At 38.1% G+C, this 24,937-nt stretch overlaps 1 protein-coding gene across 5 annotated transcripts in view; it reads right to left on the reverse strand.

Moving 5' to 3' along the window:
• Nucleotides 1-689: 689 nt before the first annotated feature.
• The window catches only part of LHX9 (LIM homeobox 9), a 99,392-nt gene continuing 75,144 nt past the window's right edge, over nt 690-24,937 (reverse strand). For 2 of the 5 annotated variants that reach the window (XM_040359880.1, XM_040359879.1), the window contains exons 5-6: nt 10,762-10,958; nt 690-1,710 (exon numbers count right to left, since the gene is read on the reverse strand). In XM_040359880.1, the coding sequence (XP_040215814.1) occupies nt 1,654-1,710; nt 10,762-10,958 (254 nt within the window). In that variant the 3' untranslated portion in view covers nt 690-1,653. Of the gene's footprint in view, nt 1,711-7,413; nt 8,930-10,761; nt 10,959-24,937 lie in introns of those variants that run through there. The other 3 variants (XM_040359876.1, XM_040359877.1, XM_040359878.1) reach the window with 2 other exon arrangements.

A 24,937-nucleotide genomic window follows, 5' to 3' on the forward strand; every position in this document is an offset into this window, starting at 1 on the left:
AACCCTCTAGCCTGTGGTAGCATGGCATTTCTATAACTAAATATGATACATCTAAGAACATGAAACCTTTTGGTCATTACACCTCTTGGCAATATTGTAACACTCTGGTGACATGGTAAGGCCTGGCAACAAAGCACACCTCTTGTTGCCTAATATCCTCTGGTTCAGGTAGAAATATACCACACTGTCTGGCTATGAGGACATAGTATAGTTATAGGTTATACCATCCTGCTGGTGTAGGTGTTGATCAGTGTGTGTCCCTTTGTTCCCCTTACATTCTTTAAACAAAGATGCATGTGTGAGTTTGGTAAAACAAAAAAAAAGGAATAGGAATGAGTGGTCTTAGCCTAGGCCTCTAGGTCACATTTTACATTGTCTTAATATACTTTAATATTCAATTTAGTAACCATTCCACTACACTTAAGCATGTAACCTAAAGCCAGTCCTGGTGAGAATTTATTTAACCATTATTAAGAAACTTTTATGTTTATAATGAATTTGTGCTACATTTTCCTTTTTCACTTAGGTCTGCATGACCACACTATCCAATTATTATAGTGTTATTACAGTAAAAATTAAATATAACATACTTATAATGAAGTAAAAAGGAACATAATTTTTGATGTGTTTAAATGAGCAGATATTCATAATTAATCTAGAAATTCCATATCTAATGAATGTAATTCAAAATGTTATGTTAATTGAATTTATTCATGAAAAACATGTTTATTTTACAGCAAACATCAAGGAAAGGTTCTCACATGAACAGACAAGGATATTAAAGCATCATGCATATTTATTTTCCTGTTTAAAGACCTGCCCCATGTAGTATACAATCATGTTTAATGGCCTTTTAAACCAATTTTTAATCAAAATGGCTAGATTAAAAGAAGCCCAAAGGTTCCACTTAAACATATAGTAAAAACTAAGGTAAAACATGTTTATTAAAAAACTAACAAGTAACCAATCCCAATTTTCATGAGTGTGTGTGTGTGTGCATACATGTAGCTAGGTACACACACATTAATACACAAACCTATTCTGACAGTTTTTAAACCTGATCTGGTTTCCACAGAATGTATCCTGATTTATTGCAATGGGTTACTGCTTGAAAAAATAAGAAATATTTAATGAATAAGGCCAATATGATGTGGAATAATGGTACTACATGGGACTGACCCTTTTAAACCACTGTGAAACAGAAATAGACTGATATATTGTGGATGAATTACATGTTTTGTAAGAATATGTCTTGCAGGCATGGTATAAAGTTTACTTTAAGAAAACATTTATGTTAAAGATAGTATTGTGCTTTACCTCAGGCAAATCATAAAATGCATTCAAAACTGTATACAATTCATTAATGCCAGGTTGCTCCATTGTGCATATATACATTTTATGGTTTTATAGATAAACCTAAAAATATTGAAAATGCAACTGATAGAATAATACGTATTATGCCTTTCCTATATATAGTAGGGCACAACAATATAAATCTTATCAGCCAATTATACATATGGTAGAAAAACAATTCTCAACATTCAAAAAAATTACATAAATGTTCTATATATATTGATTTAATTTTTGGCTAATTTTGTCTTTGTCTTCACTGCAGTAGGCTTTCCGATCAAACTTTCCCCTTCTTTAAATACTTTAGGGAATTTTCAAACGCCGGGTTGTATGGCTGTTAAACCCCGAACATTGTTCTCCCTGAAAAAAATCATAGCAAAAATGTATTAAACTACAGAGCAACCTGGCACTAATGGGGTAAGCATTTATTATCTGATTATTGGTCTTCATAAACTCACCTTTCTGCTGTTTGAGGTGGAACTAAACCCAAGAAAAAAAAGAAGCAACTTGTTTAAAAACTCCACCCATTCATTTAAAGTGGTAATATGTATTCGACTGTAAAGTCTTTGCCATCTTTGCTTTTGCCAACTGAAAGCTACCAAAAGTGAAAGGTACTGTAAAATATGTAGTAAACAGAAATGCTGTTTATTAGAAAGCTATCCATCTGTCTTATTCTCAGTATTGGAATGTGCAGTCATTTAGAGATGTAAATGTCCCCTCTTTTACACATGGAAGGTATTCATGTTTTTGGATTGGATTTTCACAAAATGTATGGCAGCATCCAGTAGGCAAATTTTTTATTTATATTTATTTTCAAAATCATTCTGATGATTAAAATTTATGAAAATAACATTCAGGTTAAACCGTTTATATTTTTTTCAGGGTTAGTTCACCAAAAAACACCAGCAGAAAGTCGGGAGTGCATATTCTGCACATGGGGTGAAATGTATCAATATGATGCCATTTTCTGTATGCAGTTATGGAATATATTATTAACTCTGAAAATGAAGCAGGCTTATCCTATCATACTATACCTTTTTCTTAACTATGTCTGTTTCTTCACAAAAAAATTTCCCTATGTGGTAAATAATACCTCAAGTTCCCCAGCATAGTAATTCAACATTTTTTATTCTGTCACACAAATGTAATTTCTTACAAAAAATATGGCACTATTTCTGGCATCAAATGAAGGCATGGTTTAATTACGTGATACACATCGCCCCTAAGTTTTTTTTATTTCAAGCACTGAACATAGACATCCCAAACTGTCCTTATTTAATAAAAACTAAGGTGTCTTCTTTATAACATAAAAATAAACAGTAAAAAAAAATAAAAGCTGTTAGCAATTTAAATTACCTTTAGGCTGTTTTAGGATACGTTCTGAAAGCAAAGACCAAAGTGCAAAACAAAATATAAATAAAAGTCCACTAAATGCAAAATAGTTTATTCACATAAATTTAATTGGTTTTCACAAAGGTTTGGTCCATAAATACTCAAAGGGAACTGTTCTATACAATGCATTTCTCAATAAACAAAAAATAAACTTGGACATCTTTTCTCTACCACATACTGTACTGAAACACGAAGATGTAGATATACGTTGAGTAATTCTTTTTATCAGACTCACTAGTTGTTTTTGATGTCAACCTTCATTTCAAACAAATCAAAACCTTCACTGTAATATTTTTATTCAGAAATTATATTAACCGTACAAAACTATTGAATTGTCAAAAAGGAACTGAAACAGTTAATTTAACAAACAACACAAATTCATCCTGATTTTCACAAAGTACTTGAAAGTACAATAAGGCACTTGAAAAACTGAGATTTAACCCCATTAAAGGGGATTAATTTGTCTTTATAAAGGCAGGAAAACAGACTGGGGTGAATACATAGCCTAAAAAAGAAAGACATTTTTATGTACATAATTTAACCAATGGAAGCAGCCATCTTTGATTTGTAATGTTCTTTACTGTGTAGAGGACATATCTCAATGAGATAAAATAGTTACTTTAGGCCTACTTACTATTGGGTATAGTTTACGTTTCTTTCTCTGCCAAACTGTTTGCGCACTTTTCGACTCCTAACTAAATGGATTTACATATGAAAACAAAAAACTATTTTTATTACTTAACTTCTTTTTTTTGTTTGTTTTAACTAATTGCAATTTGCTCCTCAATTAAAGATAGTTCACATCTTCATCACTGTATTTCCCCATCTTTATTTTAAAAACAAAAAAGTTATTAGAAATTGTTGTCAGCTTTCAGTGATGCTACTGTTGTAAAAGCCCTGAGCAATGAAATTTGCATTTTTGCATTTTAAGCCATTTCATATGAATATCTGGATCTTATTTCATCCATGCACAAATCCAATCTAATGCTAGAAAGTAATTTTGAAATTTAGATAAATATACAATTCTTTGGAAATGTTGTCTGTAAATAATATAACCAATTTCTTTTCTTTCCTGAGTAGCTATAATTCAGAGATCATGCTTTTAACACGGAAATGTTTTTTTTAATAGAATAATAAAGAGATTTCTGTTAAGTCTCAGCATTTTAGGAATTCACATTCTTGAGTACAGACACATTCTCCCTAATCCTGTACAGATTTTAAAATTAACAATAGACTTAAAAAATAACAGTCCGTGATAATGTATGTCTGGCTAGCACATTACAAATTTAAAATGGCCACCTCACAGTAATAACTGTTGTTGCAACAGTGTTCATCCTCTTGTCCAACATTAAGTACGACGTTCCAGCAAAGATTGAAATTTGTTTGCGTTTCACAACGGGCATTGCTTAATAGTGCAGCATGTTACTTCATAGGCTTTTTTCTATCAAACCCTTAACATAATCTAATGTGCAAAAGTTTCTTTATGTCAACAAAAACATGGACAGAGAGAATGGTACACAATCATTTAATGAATAAAAAATGACATTCACCAATGCTAAAGCCATTTGCCTTCAATTCAAAATGCTTGATAGTGGCAATGCAATCATTAGGCCTATGGATATCATCTTACTTTAATATACCTTGAAGCTTAAATCTCTGTGTAATTATTATTGTATCCTGGATGATTAATTCTGTTTTTTGTTTCAATAGCACCATCTCCAAAAGGAAAATGAGAATACTATGCTCAAGATTGTCAGTTTTTCAACCTGTACATATATATTTAATGGAAATACTTAGAGGAAGATAGTGGAAATGTATTACTATTTCAGTTTTTATTTTTACTTAAATAAAATATAATGTTTTAAATGTAAAAAAGTTTTTTATGTTTCAAACCTAAAATGTTATCAATTGAAAATTCAGTTGATAATAATCTATTTGAATACATTAATGCAAAATGACTGTTAATGTGGTGCATTTAAAGCAGCTTGCAAAGCCTTCACAAGATACAATAAAAACAACAAGAGAGATACATTTTTTGACAACTTTAAACCCAACATATAAACATTAATTTGTGTCCATTTGCACAACATATTTTATACAAAAGTAACAAAAATAGTATATATTAGAAATACTTAAATGGTACAATCTGATCATCAAATTCAAAGTAAAGTAATGGAAAACAAAGTTTATGTTTCACAAAACATTTTTCCTACGAATCATATTTTGCTTATTTCCATTTAACCTGAAAAAAATAGTGAACATGATCTGATTTTTTTACATATACAATCATGATTGTTTCTTACAATTAAATATGCATTGTAATAAAATATTACTGTCATAGTTATTTTCAGATATTCAGAAAAGTCCCTAACATCTCAAAAATAGGATAACTTAAATACACAAAGGTAAAGAATATATACACATGCCACTATTTTGGAGAAACTAACAAATAACATTTGACAAGCAGCAATTAAAGAAAAAAGAAAGAAAATAAAAATGTTCTTACATAGTTTTGTTACTATTCCAATATTGGTAAATTGATTTGTATTTGGAATAGTAGATGTGGTAGTCTTAATAAAAGCTGGCCACAGAAAAGGGGGGTAAGCAAGAGGTCTACAATGAATCCATGACAATAAAGCCTCAGATAGGACATCTCAGTTTTTACATACACTGCAATGAAAAGACCACTAAACGTATTTCAACAGTTAATAGAATACACATATATCTTGTTATTGCCCAAATTAGTGATTTCCATAATTTCACTGTGAACCACTGAAATTTGGTAAAAATTGATTGATTCAGGTTTTAACTATCCTTTTTCTTTTGTCATTTTATTTGGTCTTACAAAAAATCGAGTTCACAGTACTGGTTAAGACTACGTACACAGGTGACGTGAACCTGAATATAGACATGAGTCTAGAAGTTGCATCTTTGGTCATGGTGACACTCTCACTTGCACTATGGAGACAAATGAAGGGGTTCTACGGTAAATATATGAGCACTTGTTCTATGTTTTGTTCACTTTAAAATTATGAGTCAATAATTTTATAGATAACAAGTTTATCTTATTGTGTATTTCCATAGACAATGGTAGGATGACAGATGTACAGAAAGCATGTCAACTGTTTGTAGAAATGATTGTTTTTTTAAATCAGTGGCTTTATTTAAAATATATTTCACTACCTTTTCTGTAAATATTTTTCAGTGTTGCTTTAGCACTTGTTTTTCTTTTTCTTTGACTTCTATTTAGCATTTAGTGGTCTTTCCATTACATTCTGGAGCTATCCAGATTTTTACATGTGGCTGTTTGGTTATATGTAATACACAGTTTCTATGTATTTACAGTAAGTGCTTAGGGTCCATGTGTTACTCACAGCTGACGTTCCTTAACCCCTTTGCACCGGCGTCTCCCGGCCCTTTAAGAAGTTTAAGATGCTGAGAGGCAGGGCGGGGGTTTGTGATCATATGATATGACTGGCTGTCACCATGATCACATGATCAAAAAGCTTCCGATCACAAGAATGATCAGGAGCTTTCTGTTGGCTGTCATTGACTGTGTCAGCTGTGTTTGCAAATTAGTACGTAAATATGTGGCCGCTCTGCGTCAAGGCCCACCCGCCAAGAGGCCGCATATTTGCGTACCACCAGCACCTATACATTCATTTTAATCAGTAAAAAGAGATTTTATCCGAGGCTATGTGGATTGTTGTTTGCAAATTGTTTCATTAATTAACAAATTACACTGATCTGTTCGCCCATCTATTTTTTTTATAAATAATAATATTCAAATGTTGAAATTGGCTTCCAAGCAGGGAATTAACAATTATGTGAGGCTTAATTCTTGTAGGTTTCTACAATCTAGCATAGACTTAAAAGAGACTGGGAGAATAACTTAATTTAACTTAAAGTCTAATAAGAACTATTTCTATTTTTGTAGGTGTTCATAGGTTGAATCACCCACTAGGCCATTATATGTATCTCTTACCTTAAGTTTCTAGGTCTGCTCACCATTTAGAGCCATCAGACACTGGGTTTATTTACTATAGGATTAGAGCATGTTTACTTTGAAAAGTGCATGTTCACTTTGAAAGGAAATTTACATTTAGCTTAGTGATTGTGGTAAAAATTCACTTTGCAAAAAAAAAAATCCAGTCAAATGCAGGGAATTTTTTTTCAAAAAATAATTTTTGCTTGCATATGATTGGATGCAAATTCAGCACAGCTTCACCTCATTCATTAAGCTAAGTGAAAATTCACTTTGCTAATCGAACATCCTATACTCCAAATTAGAGCTGGACTATACTCACCTCCCCTTTAGTGATACCATGTCTGCAAGCTCCTTCTCTGGCACCAACTTCTTTCCTTTATTGCAGAAGTGACATAGTATGTCTCTGAAGCCTCGTACACACGGCCGAGGAACTCGACGTGCCAAACACATCGAGTTCCTCGGCCAGTTCAGCACTGAAGCCGCCGAGGAGCTCGGCGGGACGAGAGCTCCCATAGAACAACGAGGAAATAGAGAACATGTTCTCTATTTCCTCGCCGAGCTCCTCGTCGGCTTCCTCGGCCGAAAGTGTACACACGACCAGTTTCCTCGGCAGAATTCAGCCAGAAACTCGGTCGGAAGCTGAATTCTGCCGAGGAAACTGGTCGTGTGTACGAGGCCTGAGTCTTCAACAATAAAAAGTCTATCTTTTTCTACATTTAGAATTTTTATTTAAAGATCCATATTAAATCAACTCACTGTTTATTGACAGGCAACAGCTCCTATTCTCTGTTGCAAATTTTGTTTTATGGTACAGATAATTTAATTTGATTTAGGCTGTGTCCAAATTGTGGTGGAGCAGTTGAGATATAGGTTGTTGCAATGCTCTTACTAGAATCGTCAAAACACAAAAGCAGCCAGTGGGTTATTCATCCCATAATCATTCACCCATAACTGAGATGAAACGTTGATGCTTTCAGAATATTTTTTTCAAATCTCATCCAAAATGCGTAGCTTTGTTAAAGGAAAACTAAAGAAACAACAATTTCTTTTGTTTTTTCAAGTATATTTTTCAAGGTTATGGAAATAAGTAACATATAAATTCTTAGAGGCACTTACAAGGATGTATACATTTGAATCTTACCTCAGTTTTATTGGTTTTCACTGAAAAATAAAATGAACACCTGTAACAAATTGTATTTCCTAACTTATCAGTCTGTCCATGCCAATAGGGCACACGAGCATATGAAGAATATGGCTACTCTGCACATGTGTGGATACTGGAATCATAATTAGGCAGGTCTAAGAGTTACAGAGAGGAGAAAGAGGGAAAAGGCATATATCTTTACTGGAGGCAGTATACTCTAATGCCTTAGTCAAGGTTAATACTATATCTTCAGTCGCTGAAAACAAGATATATATATTTTTTTCTTAATTAGACTGCTTCAAGCTATTAAATAAAATCAGTGTGGTGGTGGTGGCAATATATGGGCAATCAGAGTAATATAATTATTGGGGGATATGCCTTTAAAGATCACAGTGAGAATCAAAAAATGATCATTCAGTAGATAAGGGTTGGAGCTTATGTTTTTTTTGCAGAGTAGGAAAACATCCCCGCACCCCTTTCCAGCACTGAGTAAAGAATGGAATTAATTATAACAATGAACAACTAAGCATACCAATAAATATGGGTTTGCATTTTGTCTGCACATCTCTTTCCTCCTCCCTATACAATATCCATCCATGTGAACAGATGTGGATTAAGAAATTTATAGGCAACAAAGGATAGCACAGAGCATAGGCTTTAAATGTATAACTAATTTTCTTGGTGGCTGTCGTGTTCATCCATCTTCTTCTAAAATATGCTGTAAGTATATCTTAAAAACGGGATAAAAATGCACAGTATTGCAAGGGGGAAAAGACAGCAAGAAAGAGTCATAATTGTTAAAAAAGATTGGTGAGGGTTGTTTGAGAAGGGCTTCCAGACTCATGACTGTCCATGTTTGGAGTTTCAGAGGCCCCCACATTGAGGGAAGGGCTGGTGAGGTCTGATAATGTGGATGCAGCACCGGTTGGCGTTAGTGCAGCACTGTCCGTTGATGCTGGAGCGCTGAGAGAGGGACCTTCAACCTTATCGCCTCCCCCATTCTCATGTCGTAAAAGATTCCTTCTGAATTTCGCCCGTGCGTTTTGAAACCAAACCTGCAAACCAATGCCAGGGCATTCCTTTTACCGATTATTTCTTTCTTTCCCAGATTTTTTACTGGGTGTTTTTTTTACCTACTTATTCAAAGACTTTTACTTTACAAAAAGATAACTACTGCATCCAACAATCACACTCATACAGTTAACATATTCTGTTGTTATTCTTAAAACTATAAATTCTAGACACTTCTGTACCCTTTAGGGTATAACTACATTTCTTTATATTTTGTGATGGGCTACCTTTCTAAGATGTATATGAAACTAACTAAAAATCAGTGATAGTGCTTCCAGCTAGACTATCAGCTAGCCTTTAAAGAGTGGAGGTATCTCATAAAAAAAGCTTAGTTAATAAATAATATAGGCTCACGGGGAATTTGCCTTTAAATCATGTGAGACAGCGATAAAGTTAAAGGGCCATATAATGCATGAAAACACTGCAGTGTGACATAGCTTGATTTAAATGCTATTTATCACCTGTACTCAGTGATTGAAGCTGTTGTGTCGATAGGACTGGTATTTTAGAAAAAATAAAATAATGTTTCATACTAGTAAAAGGCTTTTACATTTGTAAGACATTTTCCCAAGTGTACGTCTACTGCTAGACTGAACTGTAATTGAAAGTAAATGCCGTGTTTAATAAAATAACATAATATTTCACTGTAGTGTTTAAAGTGGTATTAAACCCAAGACCAAAAATGTATTATATTGCAGCTTACCAATCATTAGATGTGGTGGCTGCATCAGTTTTCTTTTCTTTTACCTTTTCTCCTCTGTTTTCACCTGCTCATCTGGCCAGTAACACACTTCCTGTATTAGTGAGACACAACTCTGGAGGAATGAATACAGGAAGCACAGCAGACATCAGTATTGTCGGCCTGGGGGGGGGGTGTTAGTGTTAAATATATTAGCAGAGTTGGATTTAGATTTTGTCTCCCATCCAGATGATTAAGCTCAGAGAGGCGGAGCAAAAAACGTTGGGGGTGTGGCCTGGTTGGAGCCGGGGCTGAGGCTGCCATTCATGCCATTCATTCCTTCACATGGGTCTGCTTTCATGTGCTGCTTATGGATTCCTTCTGCCCTATTGAAGCAGATTTAGAACCACTAACAAATTGAAGCCAAACTTCAGCTTTTATAATCAGTTACAACAAACAGTTTGATTTCTTTTAGGCAAAATGTTTTGCATGAATAAAAAAAAGCTTATCATTGTATTCACTCCTGCCGGTGTTAAATAGTTTGTCTCATCCATGTAACTGATACATTCTGCTGGAGAGTTTGTGCTATGAAAAATAACAGATGGTTTGGCTGGATTACCAGTTGAAAATAGAAAAAAGAAAGCCTAAAAAGGGAAATAAATGCTGCCATCACATATAAGAAATGGTAAACTGCAATATAATAAATTGTTGCTTTTGGGTTCAATACTACTTTAAATACTGCACTTACATTGGTAAGTGCAAAGTTTTCCAGGTTTATAGCCATTGGTAATCTATTGAACTTGGCAAAGTTTGGTCATTTGGGCTGTGAATCTATGTAGTTTTTTAAACAGTTATGTATGATGCTTCTTTTGAAAGCATAAAATCAACTAAGCAAAATGACCCTCCTACATCTGCTTGACATTATAGTTACTGTGACTGTTCCTATTGTCTACAGCTGTAAATGTTATATCTAGTGACTTTTCCTTGCTGAAGTAGTCAACAGACGAACATTAGTCCAGACCCATTCAGTTGGGAAATGTCAAGATTAAAAAACAGATATAAATCCTATAATGTGTTCTGAATAAAACATAGGGTTTATATCTCTGGAATTTTCAAAAGCACAAAACAGTTCCTCACCTGTAGGACCCTTTTGGTTAATCCTGTTTTCTGAGCCAGTTGCTTCAGATCCTTTGCATCTGGATTGTGGTTTATGGCAAAGTATGACTTCATGGTGCGGAGCTGGTGATGTTTAAAAGAGGTACGCATACGTTTTGTCTTTTGAGATGGAGGGTATGACTGGTCTCTGTCCAAATCTGTATCATTTTCATTGCATCCTGTAAAAGGTAATATTTGCAAATTGTGTTTTTAATAATAATTAAAAAAAAAGAGCTTTTATGTTATCTTTTATTAGTTTGGGGGGGAAAAAATCATTATTTATGTGTTCATTTATTAAGGTGTCCAAAATAATGACTTTGGGTGTGTTATAGGGTAACAAAGACCCTTTAATAATTGGGGACCAGTACAGCACAGTATTGCTTTTTTTATTTACCTGACTATTTGGCGCCAGACATTTGATGTCCACACTGGGATTGATTTACTAAAAGGAGTAGGACCTGTGTTCACACTGAATAACCAATAACATGCAAGGGAAGTTAAAAAAAAAACAGAATTTTTATTAGCATGATTGGTTGAGGGAAGTAAACACAGCTTTTTCTTTTTTTAAACAAAATACAGCTCTTTCTAATTTATTAAGCTCAGTGATCATTTACTTTGGTAAGTCTCTTTTCCTTAAATGAATTAATTAAAATTAATTCCACTGTTTCCACCTAAATGGTGATTGCAACAGCATTTAGCCTGCCTTAATCTAACATTCAGAGGCTTAGTATATATGTTTAGAAGACCAGTTGCTCTACCTCTTTTCTCCACCACTACTGCACCTTTGCTCCTTTAAGCAAATACTTTTATGATATTATTACACTACAATACCCATTGACAACATGGCTCATGTATAGTTGTGAGAAAAAGTCTAAGAAATCTAAGGAATTATCTGGGTGAACCTGGTCATTATCTAAATAACAATATAATGTTATAATTATAATAAATCAATAATTACATTATTAAGGACAGTATTATTTAATGAGTACAAACAAGGATTTACATATCTTTAAAGAACACATATGCCACTGGCATTAAAAAGTCTGCAGTAAAAAATCAATAAAAGTTTTGCAGATAAAAAATATGTGAACATGTCTGTAAATAATAATGACAACTTGAAAAGAGTCATGTGTCCCAATCAGGTGTTCTGTTAAAAACAACACAGGCCCTTATGCCTCGTACACACAATCGTGATTTCCGACAAGAAAACCACGTTTTTTTTTTCAGCAGGAAAATGGCTGAAATTTGTCTTGCATACACATGGTCACACTAATCTTGGCTGAAATTCCGAACGTCAAGCACGCGGTGACGTACAACACGTACGATGAGCCGAGATCAATGAAGTTCAATAGGCAGTTAAGCTCTTCTGCTTGATTCTGAGCATGCACGTTTTTTTTTTGCGTGTCGTAATTGCATACAGACGATCGCGATAGGACTTTTTCCTGTCATGATACTGCTCTCAATCTTTTCTTGGCAGGAAAACTGACAGAAAAAGTGTGAGTCGTTTTTTCTGACAAAAACCTCACATCGCACTTTTCCTGTCACGAAAACCGATCGCATTATACTAGTATCATTCAGGAAAGGCCCTTATGCTTTTCATTTTCTTTCAGGCCCCGTACACACGGCCGAGGAAGTCGACGTGCCAAACACATCGAGTTCTTCGGCCAGTTCAGCCCTGAAGCCGCCGAGGAGCTCGGCGGGCCGAGAGCTCCCATAGAACAACGAGGAAATAGAGAACATGTTCTCTATTTCCTCGTCGAGCTCCTCGTCGGCTTCCTCGGCGAAATTGTACACACGGCCGGGTTTCTCGGCAGAATTCAGCCAGAAACTCGGTCGGAAGCTGAATTCTGCCGAGGAAACTGGTCGTGTGTACGGGGCTTCAGTCATGAAAAAGAAAATCAGGAAAATTACTGATGTGTACCGGTTTACCCTAGTTTGATTATCTGTTTTTAAAGCAAGATTCTATAGAAATGAAAAGTGGGCCAATTATTTAGAAAACCACAGAAGACCCATTAACAATCATAAGACTGCAAAATAATTTCCAAAGATATGTACTTCCTTCTGTCCATAGTGTAGCAGATAGTTTACAAAAGAAGAAACCAGTACCATTGCCCCTACTTCTAGGCGTGGGCCTACTACAAAAATCAGTGCAAAGGGCACATTATACAATCTTATATGAGGTACAAAAAAAAGTATTTCTTGCAGTTGACAATTTCTGTTTTTATGTCCTTAGGATAAGGAAATCTCTGCATAAGAGTGAGGTCAATAGAATGCTCATTCTGAAAAAGCCACTTTTCTCCTAAAGAGCTCAGGAATACTCAATTGTTCCACAGTACTACTTTGATGTTTTGTGGAAAGGTGAGAAACAGTTTAAAAATTCTGGTAAATTAGTCCAGTATTATGCTTATAGAAAACAAATCATAACAATAAAATCTGATTCCAACAGTGAAGCTTGGTGTGGAAATTGAAATAGTGTGGTGCTGCCAAGCTGGATAACAGGACATGTTCTATATCTAAACTCCGATGGTCTGTCATATAAACCTCATAACAAGTTCTGTCATGCACCATGACAATAACCCAAGAGAACAAGAGTTAATCAATAACATGGCTCTGACAGAATTAATTCTGTGTTTTTTCCAAATGTCAAGGTCAGGAGACTTCAAGTTTCCTGAAATGCTGCGGTATGTCCTGAAATAGTTTATTCAAACAAGGTCTTCCAAAAAATATACACAAACTGAGGATTTATTTTTATATAAGAATGGGCCAAAATAGTCTGAACTGCATGTACAGAAAATGTTTGGTTGAGGTAACTGTGACAGACTCACCTGGGACAGAGGCTTTTGGAGGGGACTGAATGCTAGCCTCTTGCCTTGCGATCATGGGCCCTGGCATTTGGGGGAATGGTGAGCTGTATGCCTGGGACCCTGTTTATGCCATTAGAGTGACTGATTCATACTGTTGGGACATACAGTGTAAGGAGATGCTAATGCCCTCACCTCCAGCCATCTGTCTGTTCTCTGTGCTAATTGACCCTGCTATTGTGTGAAGATGTCCTGTGTTTACACTTATGATAATGTGTATTGTATAGCAGGTGAGCGAGGAGATGGGATGTCTACCCTGAAATGTCATATCTATGAGTCGCCTAGTCTGGGTAAATGATTAGTTAACTAGATCATGTTAATTTATGTTCTGGTTACCTCCTCTTTAAACTGTATATAAGGTTGTATTATTGGTTCTAATAAACACTCCATGTTCAGCAGACAAACAAGTCTTGTCTCGTTGTGTGCTTGAGAGCAGCTGGAATATCTGATATCTATATCCAGACTGATAGGAAGTGGTATATGACGGAAGAACTCAAGCGGAGTGTGGGACGTTCCGTTACAGTAACTATCAATAAAGAGAGGTTATTTAAAATGGAACTAAACCTTTGTATCTTTTTCAGCAAAGGAAGCTGCCATCTTGGCCTCTGTTTGATCTTCAACTGCCATTATGCTGAACATGTGATCAGCTATGACACCAGCCATTTAATGGTTTGACAGTTTGGTTGAGAGCAATGTTGCAGCATGTGCCGTGAATGTAACAGTTTTTTGCTAAATTGATGGGTTTAGTTCTGCTTTAAAGCCCCTTTCACACTGGGGCGGCAGGTGCGGTGGCGCTTTACCGCTAATTGAGCTGCGCTATTCGGCCGATAGCGGGGCGGTTTTACCCCCTGCTAGCAGCTGAGGCCTCGTACACACGACCGAGAAACTCGATGGGCGAAACACATCGAGTTCCTCGTCGAGTTCCTTGTTAGGCTTGTTGAGGAACTCGAGAAGCTTGCTTTGCGTACACACAGTCAAGCCAAAATCTCCTCGTTCTCAAACGCGGTGACATACAACACATACAACGGCAGGGGAAGTTCGATTCCACTGGCTAAACTCTTGGGGCTGCTTTTGCTAATTTCATGTGTTTGCGTGTTAAATAAAAGTTTGGTAAGAGACATTTGCACTTTTCAGTCTGTTATAGCTTTAAAAATGTGTTACCTCCATTACAAATGCTACTTTTACTCCCGTCTCATACTTTAATCTGAGCAAGCGTGGGTTTCTTAGCATACAGACGTCTGAGTTTCTCGTTGAAAACCAGCCCGACCAGAAACTCGACGAGCCAAATCAGACTCCCGTCGAGAAAATAGAGAACTTGCTCTCTTTTTGGCTCGTCGAGGTTCTCGACAGTTTCCTAGATGAATATGTACACACGACCGGTTTCCTCAGCAAAAAAATATCTCCCAGCAGGTTCTTGCTGTTTTTTTGCGAGAAACTCGGTCGTGTGAGGCCTGAGAAAGGGTAAAACCGCCCGCAATCAGCCTCTGCAGAGGCGCATTGCCAGCGAAAAAGCTGTGGTGTCCCATTGATTTCAATGGGCAGGAGCGGTATACACACCACTCCTTCACCGCTCCAAAGATGCAGCTAGCAGGAATTTTTTTACCTTCCTGCTAGCGCATGAGGGCTTTCACACTGGAGAGACAGCAGCGGCTGTTTAGGGTCGGTTTGCAGGTGCTATTTTTAGCGCAATAGTGCCTGCAAACCGCTCCAGTGTGAAAGCGGTCTAAACCATTTGTTTAATAAACTTGCGGAAAATTTATATGATGTTTGTGATGATGTTAGTTATCATGTTTGATAACTAATATTGTTGTTATTCATGATTATGACCAAGGTGTAAATTGAATCATGTTTTAACACCTGAATGCAGTTTTGCAACTTTGGCATGTGTCAGTAAAATCTGCATTTATTGTATCATTGCAACTACATAATATAACCAAATGAATTATACCGTGTTTTGTTCAGGACATATTGGATTTTCATTTGGTGGCAAATGTTAATAAATATCTCCTTATTTTTTATTACCAAAGAAAAACATTGGTAATGGCATCAGTGTGCGGCCCATTCAATTCTATTTGGCAAGCAGAACACCTAGGGATGGGCTCCTGGGCATGCACCCAATGAATGCTCGAGGTACAGGGAAAGAGGCAAGTTTAGAGCAGCAAAGCTACTAGTGATTCCACAAACTATAGTGACTTTTTTTTAATCTTACCTAAAACACACTGACCCTGACCACAAAACTAGATTAAGCTCTAAACTAGCCAGCTTTATTCATTTATTTATTTATTTTATACACAGACATTCTTCTCCTCTGGCTAGATGAAAAAATATAAAATGTATCTCTTTCTCCATTCAGAGGAGAAAGAAAGTAGAGTCGCAGGTTATACAGAGTGATAGCCAATCATAGGCTATCACAGGAATCATATGATTGGGAGCCGGTCCTTTCCACTCTCAGTTGTCGGTGACAGCTCAGTTTCTGTGCTTAGAGCAGTATTGAATGCACATCCAGTACAAACAGGGGAGCACATACATTATATTGTCAAAAAGTATTGGGATGCTCACCTTTACATGCACAAGAATTTTAATGGCATCCCTGTCTTAGTTCGTAGGGTTCAATATTGAGCTGCCCATTCTTTGCCACTATAAGGCCCCTTTCACACGGATGGCTGTTTTGTTGCAGTTAAAAGCATGTAAAATGTTTTGTGAAATTCAAGGCTCCAGGCACTGCGATTTAGCTGCATTTGTACATTGCGATTACATGCAATTACTTGCGATTACATACGGCCGCGTTTAGCTGCGGTAGTCATTCCCATAGCAACCCTTTTTATTTTTTTGATTATGATGTGCTTCCTGTTGGTGTTTTTTTTCTTCTCACGCTGCTATCTGCAGTTGACAAAAAAGACTGCAATTACCTGCGGTTATGTGCATATAGCTGCGCTACATCGCACCTGGACGCATTCAATTCTATTTTTTCTATTCGCACCAACCACATGTAAAGCTAAACGATGTGTGTGAATGGGGCCATAGGAAAGCATTGTGTGCTTTTAGCTGTGTTAGAAAACTAGAAAATCTGCAGCTTAAAGCACCATTCTATCCGTCCATGTGAAAGGGGCCTAACAGCTTCAACTCTTCTGGGAAGGCTGTCCACAAGGTTCAGGAGTGTGTCTATGGGAATGTTTGATCATTCTTCCATAAGCACATTTGTGAGGTCAGGCACTGATGTTAGATGAAAAGGTCTGGCTCTAATTCATCCCAAAGGTGTTCTATCAGGTTGAGGTCAGGACTCGCTCATCTATGTCTTTATGGACCTTGCTTTGTTCACTGGTCCAAATCATTCGGTGAAGGGGTTGGGCTTGGCCCCTTATTTTCAGTGAAGAAAACTCTTAGGCCGCGTACACACGGTCAGGCCAAAACGATGAAAATGGACTGAAGGACCTTTTCAACGGTCCAAACCGATCGTGTGTGGGCCCCATCGGTCAGTTATCCTTCGGTCAAAAATTGTAGAACTTGTTTTAAAATTGAACCGATGGACGCCTAACCGATAGGTCAAAACTGATGGTTAGTATGCAAAAGCATCAGTTAAAAACCTGCGCATGCTCAGAATCAAGTGGAAGCATTGAACTTCATTTTTCTCTGCACGTCGTTGTGTCTTACGTCACCACGTTGGACTCGATCGTTTTTTTAACTGATGGTGTGTAGGCACATCAGACCATCAGTCAGCTTCATCGGTTAACCGATGACAACGGTCCTTCAGACCGTTCTCATCGGATGGACTGATCATCTGTACGCGGCCTTAAGATGTCAGCATATCAAGACATTTTGGACAATTTTGTGCTCCCAAATTTGGGGGTGGCCCCTTTCTGTTCCAACATGACTGCCCACCGATGCTCAAAGCATGGTCCATAAAGACATGTATAAGCGAATTTGGGGTAGAGGAACTTGACTGGCCTGCACAGAGTCCTGACTTCAAACCGATAGAACATCTTTGGGATGAATTAGAAGCTGTTATAACTGCAAAGGGTGGGAAAACTCAACATTGACCCATACAGACTAAGACTGAGATACCATTATAGTTCATGTGCATTTAAAGGCAATATAGTGTACTTGCAACACCTCAGAAAAAAGCCCACGTATGTGACACTGTATGTGTAACGCTGGTTTCATCAACAGGATGAGAGTCATTCCCAGAAATTATTAACAATCTTTTACTCACAACTGTGATTTGGGCAGCAGAATGAATTTGGCTAAATTGGTTTGAGCTGCTGATTAGAGTTCAATTAGCTGCTTTACTGAAATCTGCTTAAAGAGGAGTTCCACCCTCAAAATTGACCTCCGCTTAACCCACTCCTCGCCCCCTTACATGCCACATTTGGCATGTAATTTTTTTGGGGGGGGAGTGGGGGCTTCAGGAGAAGGGGACTTCCTGTCCCACTTCCTCCTTCCGCCGAGGGGCTGCAAAGGCGATACGTCATATCGCCTCTTGGCAGCCCCTCCCTGTAGGCGATCGCCTAGGACACATGACAGGTCCTAGGCGATCGCCTGTCCAATCAAACAGCGCCGGGCCGCGCCGCGCGTGCATGCGCAGTGCCGCTTGCGCATGCGCAGTGGGTGCCCGGCCGTGAAGCCGAAAGCTGTCACGGCCGGGTGCCCACAGTGACAATGAAGACGCCGGCCGGGGAAGGGGGGTGAGGAGCGGTGCCCCGGCCGGTGCGTCGCTGAAACGTGGAGCAGGTAAGTGTCAGTTTATTAAAAGCCAGCAGCTACACTTTTTGTAGCTGCTGACTTTTAATAAACTTAAAAAATGGGTGGAAACCCCCTTTAATGTGGTTTTAAAGGTTCAGGTTTTTTTTTCTACCTTAATGAATTCTTCTAATATTATTTTATTTTTATTTTTTTTGCATTTGATTATATTTATGTACTGTTACTTTAATGTTTTTTTTTTACAGTGCAGGATAGTTGAAAGAAGATTCCCTTACCATCAGTCACCAATTTAACCCCTAAAAACCTCTAGAAAACTTCACCTTCCCCACTGATTCCATTGCATTTAGTCAAAATAGTGAAGCTTCAAGCCAGGAAAGTAATGATCACTCCTAGTCTGAACATTTTTCTTTGCTTTAAAGGCTAATGATACACATTATAAAAATCGTCAGCAAGCACAGAAGCAATACTTGTTAGCAATGAGGTTGCAGGTTGGGACCTATCCAACAAAAGTATGTGGGAATTGTAACTTCTTCATTCTGAGGTGCCAAAACAGGTTGGGAGGGTTAGCAATATGTCTATAGACATGGACCCCTTTTCGGGTTCTTTTTTTTAATTTATTTTGCACTCAAAAAGGTTACAAAGCACAGTATTTAGGGGCATATCCTAAATCCATAAAATACAGAAAAAGTCACAATACCAACTTTTCGAAATTAGTCCATCACAGTCATCTTTCTACAGATGTACAAAGGGGAAAGGTGTGGGACCCAATATCAGAAAGAACTACTAACAAACTAATATGCAGCTTTGCCAAACTACCCAACTACAGTTCTGAATGTACCTTTAGTACCATTCACACAAGGAAGACAACTCTGGATCCGACTTCAAGTCGCCTCAAGTCGCGCTGCATGAGAAAATCAATGTAAGTGAATGGAGCTGTCTTAATGCACACTACTGCAGTCGCTCCGACTTCAAAAAAGGTTCCTGTACCACTTCAATCCAACTTCTAGGCGACTTGTAGGCAACTTGTACCAATTGATTTCAATGGAAGTTGCCTCAGAAGTCAGATCACTGTCTTAACTGAAGCAACAATACTGTACAGAAAGAGAACATACATTTCTCAGGCAAACCCCTCACTCCCCCCTCCCTCCCACAGAGCTGATTGTTGTTTGATTGGCCACTGGAAAGCCTTCTGTCCTGGAGGCGACTTGAAGTTGCCTTGTACATCCCTGGAGGCAACTTGAAGTTGCCTTGTAAGTTGCCTGATGATTCATACTCAAGTCGTGTCCAAGTTGCCTTCCAAAGTCGTGCTGGAAGTCGTGTTGCTCCTGTGTGAATGGGCTCTTATTCAATTCAACCATCTTAGACAACCCACCTGGTTGATCTTTTATAATAAAGGCTGATTGAAATATACAAGTTAATTTTACACCTAAGTGGTATGAGGCAAGTTGAAAAGATCGATCCTATTCAAGAGATTATGTCAATTTCCATTGTAATTGGGTAATTTCTTACAAATAGGGTTAAATGGTGGTGTTGGAGGTAAGCCAAGCATTTAATAATCTATTGATTTTTTTGTAGCCAGCCTCTGCATGTATAGGTGGTCTTGTGCAAGGGCAGAGCTATAATAAACATGATTGTACAGGGGGGAGTTCCTCCAGCAAAGCAAACTTTAGCTTTCTGGGCATAGAAGAAAAAAAAGGCCCAAGAGAGTTATCGTGCAGTTAGTATTAGCTAGAAGCTAAACTAAGTCCAATATACATGTTTCAAAATTGAGGGAAATGTGTGACATGGTCAGTGAAAGGGTGAAATCTTGAATTGCAGTCCAGAACATTGGAACTGGGGGACAATCCCAAAATAAGTGCATAAAGTCTGTGGGTTCTTAAGAGCATGGGATATAAAAATGCGTAGTTCTACATATCTTCTCAGTCATCAGTCCAAGTCAAGTCCATGTAAATTGTGGGATGCAAACATTTCTAGATGGCTTGGTTAGTAATTCACTTCTCAGGGGACGAGTGCAAGATCCAATTGTGTAGAGCCAAATTGTGCCTGGTAGGCTTGTCAGAGTTGTAAATATTTAACACAGGTAAGAATTTGGAAGTCCATAATTTCAAAGGAAGTGAAAGGGTACCCTCTGGTTCATTTGGGTACTCATACGGCAGGATCTGAAATTTACTGGAAGTATGATAGGGAAAGGTTTAGCCAGGTGTTAAGGGACCAGTGTGGTTTATAACTGTGCAATATCAAGCTTTCAAGCACTAAGTGTGGCTTTCATTGTCAGAGTAAGTTGGTATAGGAATTTCACTACCCGAGTAGTAGGTGTCTTAAGGCCATATATGACTCCAAGTAGGCAGCATCTGCTTACAGCTGCATTGTTTTTTTTTTGGAGATATCAGCCAGTTGTGAGCATGGGTTAACAGTCCTGCAATAAAATATTTATGCAGGTCAGGACACACTAGTCATCCCTGAAGCTATGGACGTTGTAGTGTTTTAAGTTGGAATCTAGGGCAAGCTGGTCTTCATAAGAATAAATAAAACTTAAACTGTTTGAAATATTTAAGAGGGATCCATATGGGTGAGTGTCCTAATACATATAGTACCTTGAAAAAGTATTCATACCCCTTGAAATTTTCCACATTTTGTCATGTTACAACGAAAAACGTAAATGTATTTCATTGGGATTTTATGTGGTAGACCAACACAAAGTGGCACATAATTGTGAAGTGGAAGGAAAATGATAATTGGTTTTCAACATTTTTTACATATATATAATGTGAAAAGCATGGCGTGCATTTGTATTCAGCCCCCCGAGTCAAAACTTTGTAGAGCCACTTTTGCTGCAATTACAGCTGCAAGTCTTTTTTGGGATGTTTCTACCAGCTTTGCACATCTTGAGAGTGAAATTTTTGCCCATTCTTCTTTGCAAAATAGTTTAAACTCTGTCAGATTGGATGGAGAGCATCTGTGAACAGTAATTTTTCAAGTCTTACCACAAAATCTCAGTGGTATTTAGGTCTATACTTTGACTGGGCCATTCTAACACATGAATATGCTTTGATCTAAACCAGGGGTCTCCAAACCCCGGCCCGCAGGCCACATCCGGCCCGCTGTTTGAAGTTGCGATCCACGAGTAACGTCAGAGGCACGGCACCTCCCCTCTTCCCTCCCTCTGTTTGAAGTTGCGATCCCACAAGTGACATCACAGGCGCGGCACCTCCCCTCTTCCTGCCCGCTGCTACACTCGTGGAAGGATCGTTAATTCAAATAGCGGGCAGGAAGAGGGGAGGTGCCGCGCCTGTGACATCACTCATGGAAGGCTCGTAACTTCAAACAGCGGGCGGGAAGATGGGAGGTTCCGCACCTGTGACGTCACTCGTGGGATCGCAACTTCAAACAGCGGTCGGGAAGAGGGGAGGTGTCGCGCCTCGGAGACGGTAGCTGCAGAAGACCAGAAGTCATCTAGTACGGAGGTCAGAGGCTGATCATGTTATTGTGTTGCACAACGCTGATAAGCACACTACAGGGGAGATTGTTACATTGCTGTGCTGATGGGAACATTACTGGGGACACTGCTGATGGGGACACTGCTGATGGGGACACTGATGATGGAGACACTGCTGATGGGGACACTGCTGATGGGGACACCGGCGTCTGGACAAAGTTATAGTGTTTGATAGGGGCATATGGATTTTTTTTAAAAGGTCTAGAATTCCTAGAAAATAGCTTCTGAACCTGTAGTAGTAGTGAAAGTCTACAACAGTGGTTCAGTTTTACTGAAAGTCTCCAACAGTGGGAAATTATCTGGCAAACCTACAGGGAGATGGGCAGCATTGTGGATTGAAGCCAAAGCACCCCTATTACAGAATGCTATTATATTGTGGGAGTTGATCTGTGGGTAGTGGATAAGTATTAAGCTTGCTTGTCAGGATGTTTCCACCTCCAATGTTCCCTCAGCTTCACTGCCTCAACCCAGGTCAGAAGGGATTAGATATATTCAAGGATGCATCTAAAATGTTTTTGAAGTTCCCAACTGTAAATATCTTAGATGGTTGATATTAAACCAGTTTTTTAGACAGTGTCTATAGGTGGATATGATGAAAAACCAAGGGTACATAGTTGTTTACAAAAGCATATGTCTGTGCTCTGATTTATAATACAAAAGCAATGTATTTCCTTTCAGGGTCACTTACTATTTGTGTGACACTGCGCAGTAATGATTTGTTTAGTAAAATGGATACCCCTCTTACATAGCCAGAATATGTGTCATGAAAATCTTTTTGAATCCAGGGCTTCTGAAGAGAAAGTATTTTTTTTTTCTACCAAGTGTTTTTTTTTTTTTTTATGAACAGAAGGTGGGAACTACAGGATCTAAGGAATTCAAACATAACAGGCTTTTTAAATGTGCAATTGAGACCTCTAATGTTCTGTGATATCAGCTTTATTTCCATAGCCATGGGTAACAATAGGTCAGTGCTAAAAAGGCAAGTTGCCTTTCTTAGGATAATGCAAGAAGGGTAGCCATGGCAAAAGATATAAAGAAAGACCGTGTATATACAGCATGCATGTATGAGTCTTGTGAAGATCAACAAACCCAAATCAAGAAAGAACCAACAAACTCCCTACTGGTCAGCGGGAACCCCAACATCAGAACTGCTAAACCAGCTTTTAACTAAGCACTTTCTATGATTGGTTATACCTGAGGAAACTAACTTGTCCTCTGTATTCCAGTTCAATAAGTGAGGGCCAATATATGATGTTTTTTTTGTTCCAGCGGATGCATCAGGTTGATGAAGTTGCCCCTGTAGACAGTAATGCATAGCTGGAACATCCTGAGATTGGATTTAAACCGGGTAAAGCGGCGGCAAGTGTCATAACATAAGCTGGACATAAACAAGTAGTATGGGAAAATAAGGTTTCAGGACAAGAATCAAACGGGAACAACAGAGATTCTCTGACAAGTGAAGGATGCTCACGTCAATAAAATTGGATGGATCTTATCGCATTGTTGATAAACATTTTTTTGCAATTTATGGTGAATCAAAAACATGAAATAGGCATGTTTAATCCACAATTTACTTTAATATAGCATGTTTCTCTTTAGGCTATTTTCCTTGAGGTTTCTGGATGCAAGCAGGAGTTGTAGTTTCCTGACCATGATGGCATTAATGCATGCATGACATCTAGAAATGTTTTCCCAGCTGAATCATAGCCTAATGCTGTTTAGATGGCATGCATGCTGTTGCAAAGGAAAGAAGTTGCTTTTAGATCTGGGCTTGAGGGTACAGTAAGTTTATTGAGTATGTTAACAGATTTTGTACAGGGAGACAGGAGCTCCTGTCAAATGCATCTGATCCTCTTCTCGTGCTGGCCATGCCATGACCTGGAACCCTTTAGAACTTGATTACATTTGCAGCAGCTTTAAATTAAATCTCTAGTGAAAACTAGAATTAAAACATTAAGATACAGTACATACAGGGAACACAGTCTACCTGCTCAGCCAGCAATAGCCCACTCCCCCTCCTTTTGTCAGTAATCTGATTATCTGGGAGTTGCTTTGGTTTACATGTATGCTGTGCATTCCCAAACCCCCACTAAAGGCTCCTCGTTGGCTCCTTCTTACAGAAAGTCTGTTATAAGAGAGTGTGAAAACTAAGGCTTTTGTCTCAGCAACCAATCAAAATTCAAACCTGCTTTGGTCAGGTGATACATCAAGCAAAAAGAATCCTGATTTAGAAAGTTATGATTCAGAAAGTATGCCTATCCATAACGTGTGAAGAGATGTCTACAAACTGCCTGCAGGTATTACACAGAAACAGTGGCGGCTGGTGCTCAAAATTTTTGGCGGGACGCAAACAAACGAAAATAAGAGTATGACTGTGCCACTGCACAGAAATAGGATTAAGATCAAATTTTCTGAGTTTTCTAAAATTAGACTAGTGTCAGTACGTGCTGAATACCACTAGGTTGCCTTAAATTGGTTTTAAATGTCAAATATGAAATATAAACAAAGCATATCCCTCTATAGTGTATACTTGTCTCACTTCAGAGCACTAAGTGTAATTTCTGACTGCTGTCTCATTCCTCTGCTTTAAGCATGAAGCCTCGTACACATGACCGAGGAACTCGACGGGCGAAACACATTGTTATCCTCGTCGAGTTCCTTGTTAGGCTGTCGAGGAACTTGACAAGGCAAGTTTTTCCATTCCCGTCGAGGAAATAGAGAACTTGCTCTCTTTTTGGCTCATCAAGTTTCTCGACAGTTTCCTAGACGAAAATGTACACACGACCGGTTTCCTCGGCAAAAAAATCTCCCAGCAAGTTTCTTGCTGGTTTTTGCCGAGAAACTCGTGTGTACGAGGCCTGAGTCACTTCCGATGTATTTTCCTGACACCAAGAGAAAAACGGTGATAAGGGAGGGAGCTCTAAAAGATTGACATCCTCAGCTCTGTTCCTGTGTGCTGTGTGAAGGGTGGGGTGTCCCTTCCCTCCAATCAGCTCTCAGAGCTCCCCTCACTGAGGTAACTTCATCTCTCCACCCCCTTATGTTCAGAGCTGAGAGATCCTGTGTAAATTCTGCACTTTAAATGGATGTAAGGCGAAGACGG

Source organism: Rana temporaria, chromosome 7, assembly GCF_905171775.1.
Source record: "Rana temporaria chromosome 7, aRanTem1.1, whole genome shotgun sequence".
NCBI classification, from domain to species: Eukaryota; Metazoa; Chordata; class Amphibia; order Anura; family Ranidae; genus Rana; species Rana temporaria.